Source organism: Harpia harpyja, chromosome 13 (assembly GCF_026419915.1).
Source record: "Harpia harpyja isolate bHarHar1 chromosome 13, bHarHar1 primary haplotype, whole genome shotgun sequence".
In the NCBI taxonomy this organism is placed as follows: domain Eukaryota; kingdom Metazoa; phylum Chordata; class Aves; order Accipitriformes; family Accipitridae; genus Harpia; species Harpia harpyja.
Window position 1 is genome coordinate 13,965,701 of NC_068952.1, and position 16,686 is coordinate 13,982,386.

Consider the following 16,686-nt stretch of genomic DNA (forward strand, 5'->3'; position numbering starts at 1 on the left):
AAACAGAATTAACTAGTGCTGCCCTCTTGCAGTTCCACAAACAGACAGTCGTTAAACTAGTCTCAGTACTGTTATCACTTTATATTGTTTATGTACAGTTATAGCTACAGGTTTTCTGAAGGAAAGGTAGGTAGGAAGAGCTTCCAGTAATCTTTTGGAGAGAAGATAACAACGCGATTGCCTCATGCAGCAGCTCTTGGATCTATAATCTCCTAAATTTGAAGGAGATGAAGAGATCCTTGTCCTGTGAAAACCAATTTCCAAATTTCATGTAACTGCAGGTATTTTCTTAGTAGCAGGATCACTTGCCAAGGAAACTCAATAAATAATCTTCCTGTTTGGTTTTTATTTGCTGAAGGTGTCCTGGGGACACGGTGTCTGTTCTGCAGTCTGCAGCCGGAGGTGCAGTGGCTTTGGCGGGGGCATCCCCAGTTTCCTTAGCGGGCTCTGGGTCACTGGAAGGCAATGGTTGGGGTGTGGGGCAGGGGACCCGCTGCTTCCTCCTCTTCATGTGGAAGTGATTACTCCAAAGAGTTCATGCCTTCCTATGGCTCTCTTCAAAAGCTGGAGGAACCATTTGCTCCTACCTCTGAACGTGGGTTGGAATGTTTTTTGATGCATGAAAATCTAGTATGTGTCTGAAATGGTTCCTTTTGTAGGTTCATAATCTGCTGTGGTCTTTGAGACATCCGCTGTTCTTACCAGATGTGTAATGTTCCTAAATATCTGTGTGTTGGGGACAAAAACAACAAATGAATCTGTGCTTGTGCAATGTGTGGAGGTCTGTTCCTGATCTTTAACTGTAGTTATTATGTTAGAATGGAGAGGGTTGTTTTTTTTCATGGTGTAACATTGTAATCTGCACCACTAATATACTGAGAGGTTTTTTTTCCTAGGCAAAGGTTCCTTGCCTACGTCATATATGTTTTATTTTGGTCTGTGCCGTATTTTAAGTACTTGTTTTATCATTTGTGCCTGCCTAAAATACTTAAGAACTTGAGTACCTCCTCATCCCCCTCATTCATGTTAAATAACAGCAGGGAAGAGCAGCCTGAGATGGTTTTTAAGCCTGAAAAGGTTAGAGGTAGACAGCTGTTGAAGATAGTGAGATTGCTTAGAAGGCCAGTTATGGGCCAGAGCTAGAAGAGCGGAAAAATCCTTATGAGGAGTTAAGGCTTTCATGAGAGATTCAAAGGCAAATCAATTTTAGGCAAAAGAATTTTGATCTAAGTCCTCAGACCAGCAGGGAACAGGCGATGGGCGGATTGAGACTGCTGCTGCCATTTTCAGGGTGGGCTGTGCACAGTGGGCCATCTGAAATCTTACTTCAAACGTTAGCGTTCAGAGGGTCTAACATTTGCTTTGGTTCCTTCTACCTCAACCTGTATGCTCTTGATTCAGCAGGCATCTATTTAAAATACTGCCTTAATGCAACTTTTTTTTTTTTTCCCTACACTGAGGAGATCCATTCTTTTTAGAGCTAAAAATTAGGGTCATAGATACCTGGAAATATCAGTATTTCATATGCTTTTAGTACAGTAGGAGATCCTAACTTTTTTTAATACAAAGTGTTTTTCTTACTCTAAAAATGAAACACTCTAAAAAATTTTATTAGTTTGAACTACATTGGATGCTTCTTGCCAGCTGTATGTAATCTGTCATCATTTGGAGCACTAATGGCCACTTAAAATTGCAAATCAAGCTCTTTCTGCTCTCTGTGCCTGTCTTTACCAGCACATACAATGTCTGGCCTCATGGAGGATTTTTGCCCACAATTTCTTTCAAGGCTTCATAGTTGTATTAGGAAGGATGTTGAGTTTGAAGGGATACCAAAATGTATGTTTGTGCATGTTAAATAATTGTGTGTGTCCAACCCACCCAAGATAAGACTCGGTGTTTCATCTTGCAATGAAGACTGTTTCATCTAATGACGTGATGCAACATAGTGGTTGGGACAAGTTGGAAGCATGGGTTCTTGGTCAATCCCAGTGCCGCGGCTGCGTGTTGAGGCCCATGGCTTCAGTAGGGCCCTTTCCTTAATTGCGTGCCTTTGCCTTTTACCCTTTATCATTGTCCATCATTCAGTCTTTTAGTCCCTTCCTTTTATTAATCGTCGTAGTTTCCTGACTGGCTTCATACTGCAGACCTGTATTCAGCTGACTGCCTTTCTCTTTTTTTTTTTTAAATCACTGCAGAGGTCAATTCCTCCAATGTGTCAGGAGCTGCTGGAAAAGGAAGATACTGCTGAAATTATGTAGATTGATAATTCTATGGAAAACACACAAAACCCATTGTGTGTTGTCTTAACTATATGTGTTGTTACAAACCTTCTTATCAACTGTTTGTGACGGTGGAAAAAAGTGCTGCCCCTCGTTTTTTGAATGGAGACATGGACTTCCCCTGTGTATTTTTTATTTTTTTTTTTACTATCCCACTGTTGTCTGGAAGTCAAAACTTTAATCCAGAGTTATTTATCATGCTTGCAAAGCTTGAAAATAATAAACTATTTGAAGTATGATAGAGAGACTAGGCAAAATATATGCAGTACATATTCACAAATAGTTTTGTTTTGACATTTATCTTGCTGTAGTCATTCTGCCAACTGGCTTCAGGCACGGCTACCAAAAGAATGAACACATGTTGCATTCATTAGTTCTCATCTGGCTGTGCTTCATCTTGCAAGACAGACGAAATCATGATCACGCTAAATAGATCGTAATGCGTTTGTAATACGAGTTCCCTTCTGCTGAAGAGAACGATAGCTTTGCAAAGCTGCTGCTTTTAAGCCACGGTATTTTGCTTTGTTTTAATATAACAGATACGACTATATTTCCAGTGATGTCATTGCTCTTTTGTCTCGAAAGATGTCATATGAAAAATATTCAAATATAATACTAAACAACCAACCACCCCCTTCCTACCCCCCCCCCCCCCCCCCGTGTGAACTTTTCATGTCACGTTGTGCTTTGACTGACAGCAGGTCTGTGGCATTTCTGACACACAAACGCGCTTTGGAACAGTAATGGTTCATCTGAATTGACGGGGTATAAAAATCCTTTTCGTTAGCCTTTTGTGGCGGTTCTTCACGCTCAGACCGAGGGCAAATCGATGGCCGTTGGCTTTTTGCAGTGAGTGTCACGATTCTGAAACCGGCGGCGAGTACCTTGCGGTGCAGTTGGCTGGGAGAGGGGGATGGCGGGTTGCCTGTGCGACCGCCCAGTTGCTGTGGTTTCACGTGGGAAGGGTGCGAGACCCTGTCGGTCGGTCTGTGAGGGGACAGCTGCCGGATTCCTGCTTGGAAGCAGGCCGGCGAGCTGCGCGTCCCTGACGAGAAGGCACCCGAGCCGTCGCGGCGCGGTGCTGGAGGCTGGGCGCCTTCCTGCGCTGCCCGCGCCCGGGGAGCGCCTGAGCGAGCGCCGGGCTGACGTCGGAGCGTTAGCCACTCCCTGCGGCAGCCGCCGAGTTTTGTCCCCATCCCGCCCCCTCGAGCCTCTCGCTCTCGCCGGGGCTGCGGGGAGAGGCGGCGGGGACCGGCCGCCGCCAGCGGGGCTTTGTGGCCCGGGGCGTCTCCTCGGAGCCCGCGGCATGCCGGCTGGGCCGGGGCGCGGGGGCCCGCTCTGAGCCGCGGCGGGGGCCGCGAGGGGGCCAGCTCGGCGGCGCTGGCGGCGTCGGCGAGAGGAATGGAAGACGGCTTGCCCTGCCTGGCCGCAGCCTGCGACCCCTCGGCGCTCGTCAGCTTCTGCGCGGGTAAAGTACCACCGCCTGCCCCGCACGGGGAGGGCCCGCCGGGCACCGCCGCGCTCCTCGGCCCCCCGCACAGAGCGCCCGGGGGGGCTCTCCCGGAGTGACCTCCCGCTCTGTTCGCTCAGCACTTCCCCGGAGGGGGAGAAGGGAAATCTGCAAAGTGAGCGCCGGGGTCAGTACTTACCCGCGTGGTTAAGTTAACTCTGCGCGCTCCTTAGCAGCCAGCAAGGTGCGCTGACTCAGAGGCTGAGGTGACTCGCTGCCGTGCAGCATCCTAACCTTCAGAAAAGTAGAAAAAAAAAAAATTTAAATAAAATTTTGACGTGTGCGGATAGCAGAGAAGATGACAGGAAGATCGCGGCGAAGTTAATGCTTGCTGGAGAGAAGGCTCCCGGCGTGTCCGCCCCTGCAGCCTGCGTGCGGGCTGCTCCCGCCGCCGCGGCAGCGTGGGTCCCGCCGGGCGGCCCGGCCCGGCCTCTGAACTGGGAGCGGGAGGTGGCGTTGTGTGCAGGGGACCCGTTGCAGCCCTCGGGGGAGAGCTGCTTCTGTGTGTCCAGCCTTTCATTTCCACCTCTCAGTTCTACGCGTTGCAAAGAACAAGTAAGACCAAGCTCCCTCCGGGAAGCCTGGGCAGCGAGCGGGCCTCTCAGGCAGGAGGAGGCAGTAAAGGCTCGTTCAAAGCGGGGAGTTCTTCGCTGCATCTGCTGCGGCTCCGAGCGTGTGCGTTGCTGTACTTTCTGTGCGCCCGTAAAACACGGATTTGCCCTTCAGAACCAAGTTTTTTCCCCCCATTATTTTTCACTAGTGTCGCGGTAAAAATGAAATATTTCAACACCTATTTCCTCTCTTTAAACAGCTGCTATCAAACCGGCCTCTCTTGAGTGTAAGTTGGGTAATTGCTTGCAGCGTTCTAGCTGTATCAACCAAAAGCATATGAGTTAAGGCTTAAAAAGACCAACCAAACAAATAACCCCCGTCGACAAATCGGATCAGAGGTAAAATGTATTGCTCCTGTATACGGTGAAGTATTTTACTGCAAATGAAACAAACGTCACTGAGCTGCTCTTCTTTGTTTGCTGATTCATGCCGCGTGGTTTTGATACGAATATGGTATCTTGCACAGAAAAAAGTACACTTCTGCCCTAAAATATGATGGTCAACAGTTTGTTTAAAAAAAAAATAAGAAAAGGAAATAAGGGCAGGTATTTAATGCATAGATTTCTATGTGTATTTAGTGGGACAAAGGAACGACTTTGCTTACTTTCTTAAAGTGAGCAATGCACTGTACTTTCATCTGCTTCAGAATTCAAAGCGTTTGTTTTAGAATTCAAGATGTTGCAACCCTGAGGAAAGAGGGAGGGTGAATCGGAAATTTTAAAGTTACAAGTGCTTTATACAATCTTTTGCAGGCTTGCAAGGATTTTTATGGTAGAAAAGAAAGGCTAATGTTTAGCTCTTATCTTCAGAATAAAATTCCAAAGAACAGCAATTTTTGTGGCTATAACTTGCAGCTTTGTTACTGATGAGTAGAGGTTTATGTTGACATTTCTATTGACTCTAATGGCTTTTAGCAAGAGTTTCTGTGGTCATCTGTAAAAAATATAGCAGTGTCTCAGACTTGAGCTTGAGGCATATCTTGAATTTCAGAAGCGAGTGTGGCATGGTGGACTTACCTTTGAGATTTGTCTAGAAATGCAGCAGAATAAGGTGCAGGAAATACATTCTTTTCTCAATGCGTATGTTCTACTTCAATTTTTTTCTGCATCTTAAAAAATAATTTTGGCTATAATCTTGATATGAGACTGAGGATTTTGCTGGATAAGGGTTAAAGACGGCATTTGTAATTAAAAGAAAATGTGGCTTTGGATACTCTTAGCTGTGTAATGTATTCTGCTGATTTAAAACTTGATTCCTACTGAAATCATTAAACCTAATGTACATTTATATAAAGTTTTCTGAGGAATGTGTGTTGGCTGGTAGGTGAACTTACAGTGATAAGAAACTGTTATGTTGGAGAATCAACAAGTGCTTTGTTCATATGAAATTTCTAACTTCATCCTCGAGAGCTCCTTGCCTTGAGGGCTTTTAGCAACTTTGCAGTGGTAACAAGTAGGAAAAAGCCTGAGATTAAGCTGTAGAAAGAATTTAATGTTGGGTGGTTTTTTTTTGGCCATACATGCTCATTCTTGGTTTATTTGAAGGAGATGAAGGCTTTGTACTAACAGTAGGGTATTTCAGGTGAGATTTGGGGAGGTGACTTAATTTTTTTTTTTAATAAGTATCCTATAGTGATATGCTTTTCTATAGGAACTTCTTTACCTTACCTTTAATTGTGATTTGTTTTCTGCACAGGTATGACTGTACATACGTCCAGTAGCTCATTTCTTGCCAAAGCTAAAAATAAATTCCTAATTCAGCAGCGAAGAACTAGCACTTCCTTTTAACACATGGGATATCAGTGCCGATGGGCAGCTTAATCAGATTTAAAAAAAAAACTTGTTTGATGTCAGTAGGGATGACTTCTTTTTTCTACTTATATTTAATAAGCTTTTTATAACTGAAGCTAAGGCAAGGGCTTCTGTCATAACATGTCCCTTGGGAAAGATCTTAGCTATCAAATTAGATCTGGGCTAGAATTTGGCTTAGGTGATACAGATCAGGATAGAAATTTTTAGTTTGACCAATGAAAATATTTACTTGCAAACAAAACTGTTAGTTTTGCATGCTTCTTGATTAAATATCTGCCTCCAATGACACTTGGCATTGTAAACAGTATTTATAAACGGAAAAAAACCCCACAAATGTCCCCAAATTTGTAAGCTTGATTGTTTCCAGACTCTTGAATTGATTTGGATACATTTATCTTTAATGTTAAGACTAGTAGAGAGTTTGCTTAGGCGTTGTTTCACAGTGGGAATTTGCCAGTTGCTGGAGGCGTTGGTGGTGTTGTGGTGGCTCTGCAGGGTTTCTGCAAGGGTGAGACTGCGTCCTCCCTGGGTGTCACCGTGCCATGGAGGGCACCTTGGCTGGCAGAGACTTTGCCCTCTGCCTCGCTGGCAGGGGTGACGGTGGCCAGTGCATGTTGCTGCTCCTGCTGCATTGCTTCCCTAACCAGGCGCTCGCGGAGGAGTACTTACTTTGGATTAGTATCTGACATAAGGAACGTATTGTCCACAGTCTTGGGCTAGAGATGTGTTAATAGTTTCTCTGAACTTGCTTTCCTGTTTTCCAGAAAAAAACCTATTTGATAGTAGCACGCTTAAAGGGCTGCAGTGAGTTTCCTCAGTGAAGGAGGCAGAGCATTTTATTTTCTAGAAATAGTGAAATGCAACCCAGCTATTCCACAAGAGCTGGGGCTCCCTTTCCCCAAGGTTACGGTAGTCCAAATGCTTTAGGCTGTATTTTGGGAAAATTCTCTGCCTCCTGTTGATCACCCGACAGAAGGGCAAACTGGTCCCTACCAGGAGGAACAACAGTCAGGAAATGAATGCAAAGGGTTGCATTTTTGTGGACATGGCCATTCATGCTTGTAATTGAAGGGCTTAAATGCCTGGAATTGGGGATTTCTGAATGTAGGGACGGATGGGATGTTGCTCTCCTTTTGTATGCTTCTTTGCTTATTATATCATACTTTATAGAAGGAAATTATGGGAGCCACCACTCTTTACTGACATCATTTTCCACATCATTTTGACATCTTCAGCTAGGATACTCGTCTTATGTATAGAGGTGAAATCCCATCTCATTATAGTTTGTGAAAATACCATTGCTGCTCCTTGCGCAGCCATAAGTCTACTAGAATTTGCAGGATAATGTATACTTGCTTTTAAGTTCTACTTCCTTATCAGGTTAGTATAGTTTTAGTTACCACCTTCTACTAGTTTGGCAGAGTTAAATGAAGCTTTTATTGAGTGGTTAGAGTAATTATAAGCACCGTTGGACAAAGCAGTATTTACTTGGTTCATGAGTTAGCTGAGCCTATGCTTAATGAAGGGAGCTCTAAGCTAGATGGGCTAGCTGTTTCCAGGCTTCATTACATTAAATTTATTGTGAAGGTGCTATTTCCTCTTAGATACTACTGTTTTTCCAGGTAACTGGGAGAAGGGACATGCCTGGTCTGACCCAACCGTGCACAGTACAGGCTGGTGTGGTGGCATCATGCAGAGCCACATGGATCCCTCTGTCAGGTCAAACACAGTGTTTGATTGTCGGTAACTGTGGATGGGCTGTACATGTTTGCGCCTACACAGCTCATTAAAAATCTTTCAATGTATGTCTTGACTGAGAAACAGAAAAAAGTATATCTGGTATATACTTTGGTAAATAACTGTTTTATTACTCTATAGCATATGACTAAATATCTCCAGTATTGCACTGTAACAGCAGTGCCATGTAGATACAGCATAAAATTACAAATATCGTAAAGGTCCATAGGAGTTTTCAACTCCCACTGTTTAGAAGGTTAATACTTACCTAGACTCAGTGGAAAAGTCTAGTTTCTTTAACTTGATAGTTACCTTTTAAAAATGTGGTTACATTTTTTTGGTAATATTTCTTCTGCTTTGCCTGTCTGGGTCTCTATCTCACTTCTAACAGTTCTAGGAATATGTATTAGTCATCAAAAGAGAGTTGAGAAGATAATGATGACTTGTGCAGGGTAACGGTTAGCATTTCCTTAGCAGTCGCAGAAAGTAGTTGCAAGGTGAAGTAATTGCAAGCCACACTTGAAGTTGCTGAAGTATCAAAACTGGTGAAATATCAAAGGTGCAGTTGACACAGCAAACTTGTCATTAGAGGTCAGATAAAAACGTTCAGACTGCACACACTTTCTGAGCACTAAGTCAATGATCTCAAATTTTGAGTAATGCCCAGATTAAGAAACCCAAGAAAGTATCTTTATGAACGCTACATCACACCCCTGCTTCACGTGGATAAATAAATTAATCAGGAAAGCAGCAGTGTTGGAAACCTTCCTTTTGCAGCATGCAAACTGAAGTGCTTCTTCAACCTGCTCATTCTGCAGTGAGACAGAGTGGCTCTGAGAGCATAACTTGCAAAGAAACAGAGAAAAACTGCTGGACTTGTAGAACCTGCCCTGTGAGTGGGGAAGGAGAAGGAATGACCAGATGTGACAGTCATTGGTCACAGTTGTTTATCGTGTGATGAGAAGATGCTGTGATGTATCGCAAAACCACATAGAATTTAGGTGCCAGGTCTTCTGGCTTTGCTCTTCTCTCACAGCATCTTTTTTGTTCTTCGTATGCTCTAAAAATGCATGAACTTATTGGGTTTTGCCCTTGTTTGCTTGTGATGCTCTTCAGAAGCATTTAAAACCATGAGAATACCCATGGTCAGATTTCTGATACCTATGAGATGCATTGAACAGAGCGTTCACTTCCATGAGAAGCTGATTTGAGTTGGTCCTTCAGGTTTTTGTATGCTGTTGCCACCGTTGCTTTTACCCATTTGCTCAATGGCTTGCTTAAGTGGCATGGTGTCTTGAGCGGTAAGGGTTTTTGGGGGGTTGTTTCTTTTTAGATGATAAAGGGGCAAAAATTGCCGGTGGAAGTGGCTTTTGATTCCTGAGTGGTTTGCACTGATCACGTGCAGTTTCTATATTGGGGTTAGATTACGTGACTGGTGGAAGAATGGCCCTGGGGGCTGTTGGGCAGGGGTTTGGCAGGAGCTGGCAGGGGCAAAGCCGTGCTCCTGGCGTGGCTCCCTCTGCACCAGAGCAGTGATGTTGCCGGGGCAGGGTCGTTTGTCCTCTCCGCCTGTGGGTCAATGCCGGGAGGTCTTCCCCAGCTCTCAGAGGTGTACAAGCTGCGTTTCATGTAGTGCTCTCGTATGAGGACTTTTTGCTGTGCAAGTTGCAGGTCAGAAAGGATGGTCACGCCTAGTTAGAGTGTGGGCTTGCACATGAGTTGCAGAGAGCTAAGTGAAGGCGGAAAACTTACAGCATGTTGACACAGTAGGTTTGTAAATGTGGATTAGTAGGTTAAACAACCTGGCATTTAGTCTTGAGTAAGAGAGTGCACTTGAGTAGTTACTACACGGAAGCTGTGATGCTGTTAACTCCTCTTGGGCTCACTCCCTTGTAGTTTGTGGCTGTTATGTGGCTTGCTCATACTAGCTCAGTTTTTATTCTTTCCTGCTAATGCTAAAAAAAAAATAAAATTTGTACAATAAGATTATCAGAAAGGTTAGAAGATGCTGAAAATGTATAAACCAATTTTGTTCTTATTGATCTATTCTGTTGGGGGGGGGGATCCTTTTCATGCATGAAAGATCCTGTTATTTTGGCTGGCATCATTATGCAGAAATTGCATGCTCCTGGATGGTTCTTTTTTATGTATAAATAGCTGAATTAGTATAGCGAATGCTTAATGAGTGTATGTGGAATTAATCAATCTTAAAACATAAGCGTTAAAGGAATAAACTGGATAAGCTGTGGTTTAAGATGATAGCTACTTTCAGAATAATTATTATTTTTTTGGCTATAGATTGTTCGCTCCCAGATATCAAACAAAGTTATAGAAATCTCCAGGATTTTAAAAAGGGAAGAGAACTGAATTGCAAACACTGGAGATCTACAACATACAGCTTTTTCCAGTGTGTTTTTCACTTCATTAGTTTGAAGTCTATTAGTATGACACTATAAATTTTCTTTCCGTGGGTTTCAGGCAGGCTTTACCTAGCATTGCTGTTCCTGATCTGTTATAAAAAGCTGGAAGTGATACCCAGTGTACCGAAGAGAAGAGCTTTGAGGTAGGTGTGCGAGGGAGCAATGGCCGATGTGGCAGTGGCAGGTTTAGTGGCAATGTAGATGCTGTGTGGTTGCATCAGTGGTGGTGTACATTTGCAGCAAAACATTGCTGCTTTTTTTGAACTTGTGTACTTTAGCACATAAAGATTGCTCTTTCTGAGGCGGCTTTGATTGATGTCAGTTCTTGATTAGTTAATGCCTTGATTTTGGGGAATAAGGAAGAAAATGGGAAAAAATGAAGCTTATTCCTGGTTTGACACTGCTGTTACTTAGTCCCAGCCAGATTTAATTCTTGTTTCCCTATCAAGCATTTGTAGTACTTGATCATTTCTAATACCAGACACATCCGTGATCAGTTCCATCTCCCTTGCTAATGCGTAGGGATATTTCTTTACCTAAAAAACTGTTGCTTTGTACCAAATAGTGGGAAAAGAAACCTGAAGACTTTTTCCACTTCAGAGGCCCCATCTGTTCAAAGAACAGGTAGTAATCTGTTTATGATACAAAACATGATGTATTTAAGCAACTTTGATAGAAATGTGGTCCCTTTTGAGTTTACAAAATCTGTCAAACATTCCACATAAGAAATGTATGTGTTTTCCTATAGGATTCTTTGAGAAGGAAGGAAAAGGTATCCCCATGAAAAGGCGTATGTTTTTCCCATGCAGGCAAATTCCATGCACACGTTCATGATGGTTTCATATGATTTATCAATAGCGATTGTGACACTTCAATTTTATGTAGGACTTCTACATAAAATTTGTTCAAGGTGAAATTCTATAAGGTCTTAGCCTGCCTGTGTCATCCAAAATGTTCTGTTAAGTGATTTTTCTCTGGGAATTTGTAGCATCACATAACACTGTTGCCATGTGTTTGTGTTTGGTTGCAGGTGAATCGATTCTGAAACCTGCTTTGTGGCTTAGCCTAAATAAAGATGAGACCTAATTCCTCCCTTTCCTGTGGAGTTTTCCATTTTAAGCGTAGTAGTGCCAGGATTAGCAACTGAAATTATCATTGAAACTGGCTTTGTTTTTATGTATTCATTTCTGTGGAAGCAGCCTAACTATAGCTTTTTAAAATATATGTGTAGTCACACATACAGAAGTCTGTCATGCCGTTCAAGGGTTCTTCCTCTTCATGAATTAAATTAGTTCAATTTGGCAGTTACCTCATTTGTTTGCAGAGCATTTGTGGAAACTTATTGTTTATAGTGTCCTTGCTAAGGAAAATGTGGCAACACTTGATGGTAGATCTGCAGTCTGAATTGTTTAAAAGAGTATCTTTCTTTGTAAAATAATAAACATTAATATGAAATATTTCTACAGCTGTTCAGACACAGCGTGTTGCAGAATGGCCGGATCGATGACCAGGCAGTCTGTCTCCTGTCAGGCAGCAGCAGCCACAGTGGCAGGAAGGGTGTGAGCAATGCTTTCCACCCACACCTTGTTTATAGGTGTTAACTTCAAAGCTTTGCTGGGGCTGTTTAATCACTAACATAATAAAACAAAAGGAGCTTAACTAAAGAACTAGTCATTTTTTAAAATTGTATTTACGCTCGGTTCCCCTTTTTGAGGGTGGCTGTTGACTTACACCAGGATAGATACTTCTGCTTGCTGTCTGGTCTGAAATGTTTTCTGTGACACACAATGTGCAAATATTCCCTTTATTTCTCAATACTTGCTCCTCTGTAGTAACTGAAATGGAGATTGTGACTAATGTGCGATGAGTAGTTGCAGATACCACCTTACAGGTTGGCTGTGTGGGAGTCATGCAGCTTGTGCTTTATCCTTTAAACTATGCAGATAGCTTAGCAGCATCTATACTATGACTAGTCTGTGTGGAGACATTTTAGATCTTTCCTATGCAAACCCCCCCCCCCAAACTGCTGTTGATTTGGTTGTACCTGGAGTAAGCATTAGCTGTTGTAGAGGTTTTCCTCTAGTATCAAAGCTGCAAGCAGTTGCAGAAGTTGGGGAGGCATCTTGGTGGAGGTAAACAAAAGTGGGATTTTGAACTGCTGCTGTTACAAGTGTCATGTTGGATCTAGCTTGCGATTAAAGAGATTTAGTCTTACACTCCCAAGAAACCATGGACTTTTAAAAAGATCAAAAGCAAACCTTATGTCTGTTCTTGCCTACAAAACACAGGAGACATGTAATGACTGCGAGATGGTATCCCCTGCTGCAACAGCAAGTGTAATGTTTTCAACACAGAGCTGGGAACAGGGGTGCCTTCTGCAGGGGATGAGGCCTGCTGGGACAGAGCATGACGGGCACACAAACACAACCGGTCGCCTTGGCTCCAGTGTGGCAGTGCCTCAGCCATGATGGGTGATCACGGGAGAAAACTTAACACTAGAATTAATACTCCCTCCAGAAGGCTTGTCTCTTAATAGAGCTTATTTTTCACAAGGCAGTGAGGGTATCGTCATCCTTTGGATAAGAAAATGCAAAGGAGGACAGTAACTTTTCAAGGTCACTTTGGCTTGCTGGAGAGAAAGTTGGCATTTTCCTGAATGGGCTCTGGTATTGAGAGGTAATAAAGCAGTGGCCACAAATGGGCTGTGAATAAGGGGAAGGAATTCCTATACCTGAAAGGCAAGGACAGAGAGCAGAATATACCCCCCATAATCCAAGAGGAAATAGTTAGTGACCTACTATGACGCCTGGACACTCACAAGTCTATGGGACCAGACAGGATCCATCCAGGGGTACTGAGAGAGCTGGTAGAGGAGCTTGCCAAGCCACTCTCCATCATTTATCAGCAATCCTGGTCAGTAGGGGAGGTCCCAGACAACTGGAGGCTTGACAATGTGATGTCCATTTACAAGAAGGGTCGGAGGCAGGATCCGGGAAACTACGGGCCTGTCAGCCTGACGTCGGTACCAGGGAAGATTATGGAACGGTTTGTCTTGAGAGCACTCACATGGTACGTGCAGGACAACCAGGGGATCAGGCCCAGTCAGCATGGGTTTACGAAAGGCAGGTCCTGCTTGACCAACCTGATCTCCTTCTATGACCAGGTGACCCACCTAGTGGATGAGGGGAAGGCTGTGGATGTTGTCTACCTGGACTTCAGCAAGGCCTTTGACACTGTCTCTCATGGCATACTCCTTGAGAAGCTGGCGTCTCATGGCTTAGACAAGTGTACTCGTCGCTGGGTGAAAAACTGGCTGGATGGACGAGCCCAGGGGGTTGTGGTGAATGAAGTTAAATCCGGTTGGCGGCACGTCACAAGTGGTGTTCCCCAGGGCTTGGTGTTGGGCCCCGTTCTGTTTAATATCTTCATCAATGATTTGGACGAGGGGATTGAGTGCACCCTCAGCAAGTTTGTGGATGACACCAAGTTGGGAGGGAGGGTCAATCTGCTTGAAGGTAGGAAGGCTCTCCAGAGAGATCTGGACAGGCTGGATCAATGGGCTGAGGCCAATTGTATGAAGTTCAACAAGGCCAAGTGCTGGGTCCTGCACTTGGGTCACGGCAACCCCATGCAGCACTACAGGCTTGGGGAAGAGTGGCTGGAAAGCTGCCTGGCAGAGAAAGAGCTGGGGGTGCTGGTTGACAGCCGGCTGAATATGAGCCAGCAGTGTGCCCAGGTGGCCAACAAGGCCAACAGCATCCTGGCCTGTATCAGAAACAGTGTGGCCAGCAGGAGCAGGGAGGTGGTTGTTCCCCTGTACTCGGCACTGGTGAGGCCGCACCTCGAGTCCTGTGTTCAGTTTTGGGCCCCTCACTGCAGGAAAGACATTGAGGTGCTGGAGCGTGTCCAGAGAAGGGCAACCAAGTTGGTGAGGGGCCTGGAGCACAAGTCTTATGAGGAGCGGCTGAGGGAGCTGGGGCTGTTTACTCTGGAAAAAAGGAGGCTGAGGGGAGACCTTATCGCTCTCTGCAACTACCTGAAAGGGGGTTGTAGTGAGGTGGGTGCTGGCCTCTTCTGTCAGGTGGCTGGAGATAGGATGAGAGGAAATGGCCTCAAGTTGCGGCAGGGGAGGTTTAGATTGGATATTAGGAAAAATTTTTTTACTGAGAGGGTTGTCAGACATTGGAATAGGCTGCCCAGGGAAGTGGTTGAGTCACCATCCCTGGAGGTATTCAAAAAGTGCGTAGACAGGGCACTTCAGGATGTGGTTTAGGGGGCATGGTTGATGGTTGGACTCGATGATCTTGAAGGTCTTTTCCAACCTAAATGATTCTATGATTCTATGAAATACCAGAAAACTAAGATAAGGCAGTGAGTTGCCAAGTCTCTTTCCAAACAGATTTTACCTTTATCTGAAATCACTGTGTCCTGTGAGTTGGAGAGATAAGAGCTGTCAAATACCCTGCTGTGTACACCAGCCCTGGTCCCTTTCCCCTCCCTCCTGTGGTGTAAGTGTGTTTCTGTTGAGCACAAAAAGCCACCAGATCCTGCTCTTCTCAGCGGAGCCGAAAGGGAAGGCTTCCCCTGGGGGGGAGAGGAGTGTTTTGGGAGAGGGAGCTTTGAGTGCCCAGGGGGATGCCAGCACCACAAAACCGAATTGCAGTGAGTTGGTGGCCTGTGGGGAGCCGCCAGCCTCCCTGGGAGGGGGCGCAGGGCTCTGCCCTGTGGCAGGAGCGTGGCATCCTGCCGTGCTGTCCTGGCACCCACAAGAGGGTCGCTGTGAATTTGGAGGAGTGCTGATGAACAGGGGTGTCTGCACTTTAAGGCTGAATTTTGGGCCTGGAGTGATGCTGCAAAGGACAGGCTTGGGCAACTTTCCCTTAAGCATGAAGGAAGATGAAGACAAGTGAGAACAGCATTTGCTATGCTCCATGTTTGCTATCAATATCAAGAAGTGAATCTCTTTAACGTGTCAGTACCCTAAAACTGGTATTTTTATATGCATGTCCATCATTCCAACAGGAGATTATTCTTGTTGTGTAAACATAACACTAAATCTACAAGATAACATCCTATTGCCTGTGAAACACAAGCAACCACTGACAGCTGCACAACCTGTACAACCCAGATTCATAAGTGGACAGTGTGGACAAAAACATATTTCTTTTGGCAAAGGAAATTAATAAAATAGGCCAGGGCTCTCTTTTTCCTGACTTGATGGAGTTTTGCATAGTGGCATTTATGATAGAGTGCCTTAAAATAGCACAGAATGAGATAAAAGAAATGTAGTTTGTACAGTGGTATTTTTGATGTTACAAATTAGTTACTTATGAGTCCTAGGGGCAGGAAAAAAGAACAGCACAATGAAGCAGCCAATACAACAAATTTCAGAAATATTCCAACACTTTTATTTACAGAGATAATGTCTAACTTGACTGCTATGTAACAGAAGCTGGAGATTATTCATTTGTCTTCTAGGATTTTAGATTAGTAAAATTTTGCAAATAAACATTGCATGGTACAAAATAAATTGTATCCATAAAAGAAGAGGGAATGTTGCTTTGCCTGATGTTACCTCACTTAATGATTTCAGTGCTTTTCTGTTTTGCTGCTGAAATTATACCCTAGAATTGATGAGAGTATAACAAGCTTCAAGAGTAAAACCAGCTTTCCTCCGGGGCAAAAATGTACTTGTTAAAAGCACACCACAAACAAAAACTCAGATAAGTTTGTTGCCCGAATAAGCAATAAGTATTTAAGATGTTGGAAGGTTTCCATAAGTTTCAGATTAAAGGTATGTTGGTACTGCTGAATTCAAATGTTTTGCATCAGAGGAGATGTACTGCAGCGATGGGGAGTGTTGGACTTTCCCTGCATTGTTGCAATCTAAAGATTCAATATTTTGCAAACTTGGATTTTTTTTGTATGTTACTAGAAAAAATATATTGGAAATACAGCTTGGAAATATAGCTTGGAAAATCAGAGGTAACCTGTATGAATTGGGGCTTAAATTCTGAAAAAAAGATACCCTAAATATATGGACACTTCTCTGAGCAGGAATTAGCACCATCACTCTGACAAGAACAGTTAAAAAATAAGTGGCCCCGAGGGGAGGGAGGGGTGCAGAGAGAGGTGGAGAGTCTGAGATCACTCTGAGTGCTCTTTCTTTTTTTTTTTCTCTGCCGCCTCCCCCCCCCCCCTTTCCCCCCCCCCCATTTACAAGCCTTCACACCAATTTCCTTGCCTGCCAGATAACTGGTGGGTACCTGTCTGTGAAACCGAGTTTGCAAATACTCCAGGAAAACCAGTGTTTCAGA

General features: G+C 44.1%; 1 protein-coding gene across 5 annotated transcripts in view; it reads left to right on the plus strand.

Annotated features, from left to right (window-relative positions):
• The window catches only part of EML4 (EMAP like 4), a 169,510-nt gene that overhangs the window by 66,135 nt on the left and 86,689 nt on the right, over nucleotides 1-16,686 (plus strand). For 4 of the 5 annotated variants that reach the window (XM_052806812.1, XM_052806813.1, XM_052806815.1 and 1 more), the window contains exon 1: nucleotides 3,549-3,747. The exons of the other annotated variant lie outside the window; for it this stretch is intronic. In XM_052806812.1, coding sequence (XP_052662772.1) covers nucleotides 3,681-3,747 — 67 coding nt within the window. In that variant the 5' untranslated portion in view covers nucleotides 3,549-3,680. Of the gene's footprint in view, nucleotides 1-3,548; nucleotides 3,748-16,686 lie in introns of those variants that run through there. 5 annotated transcript variants of the gene reach the window in all.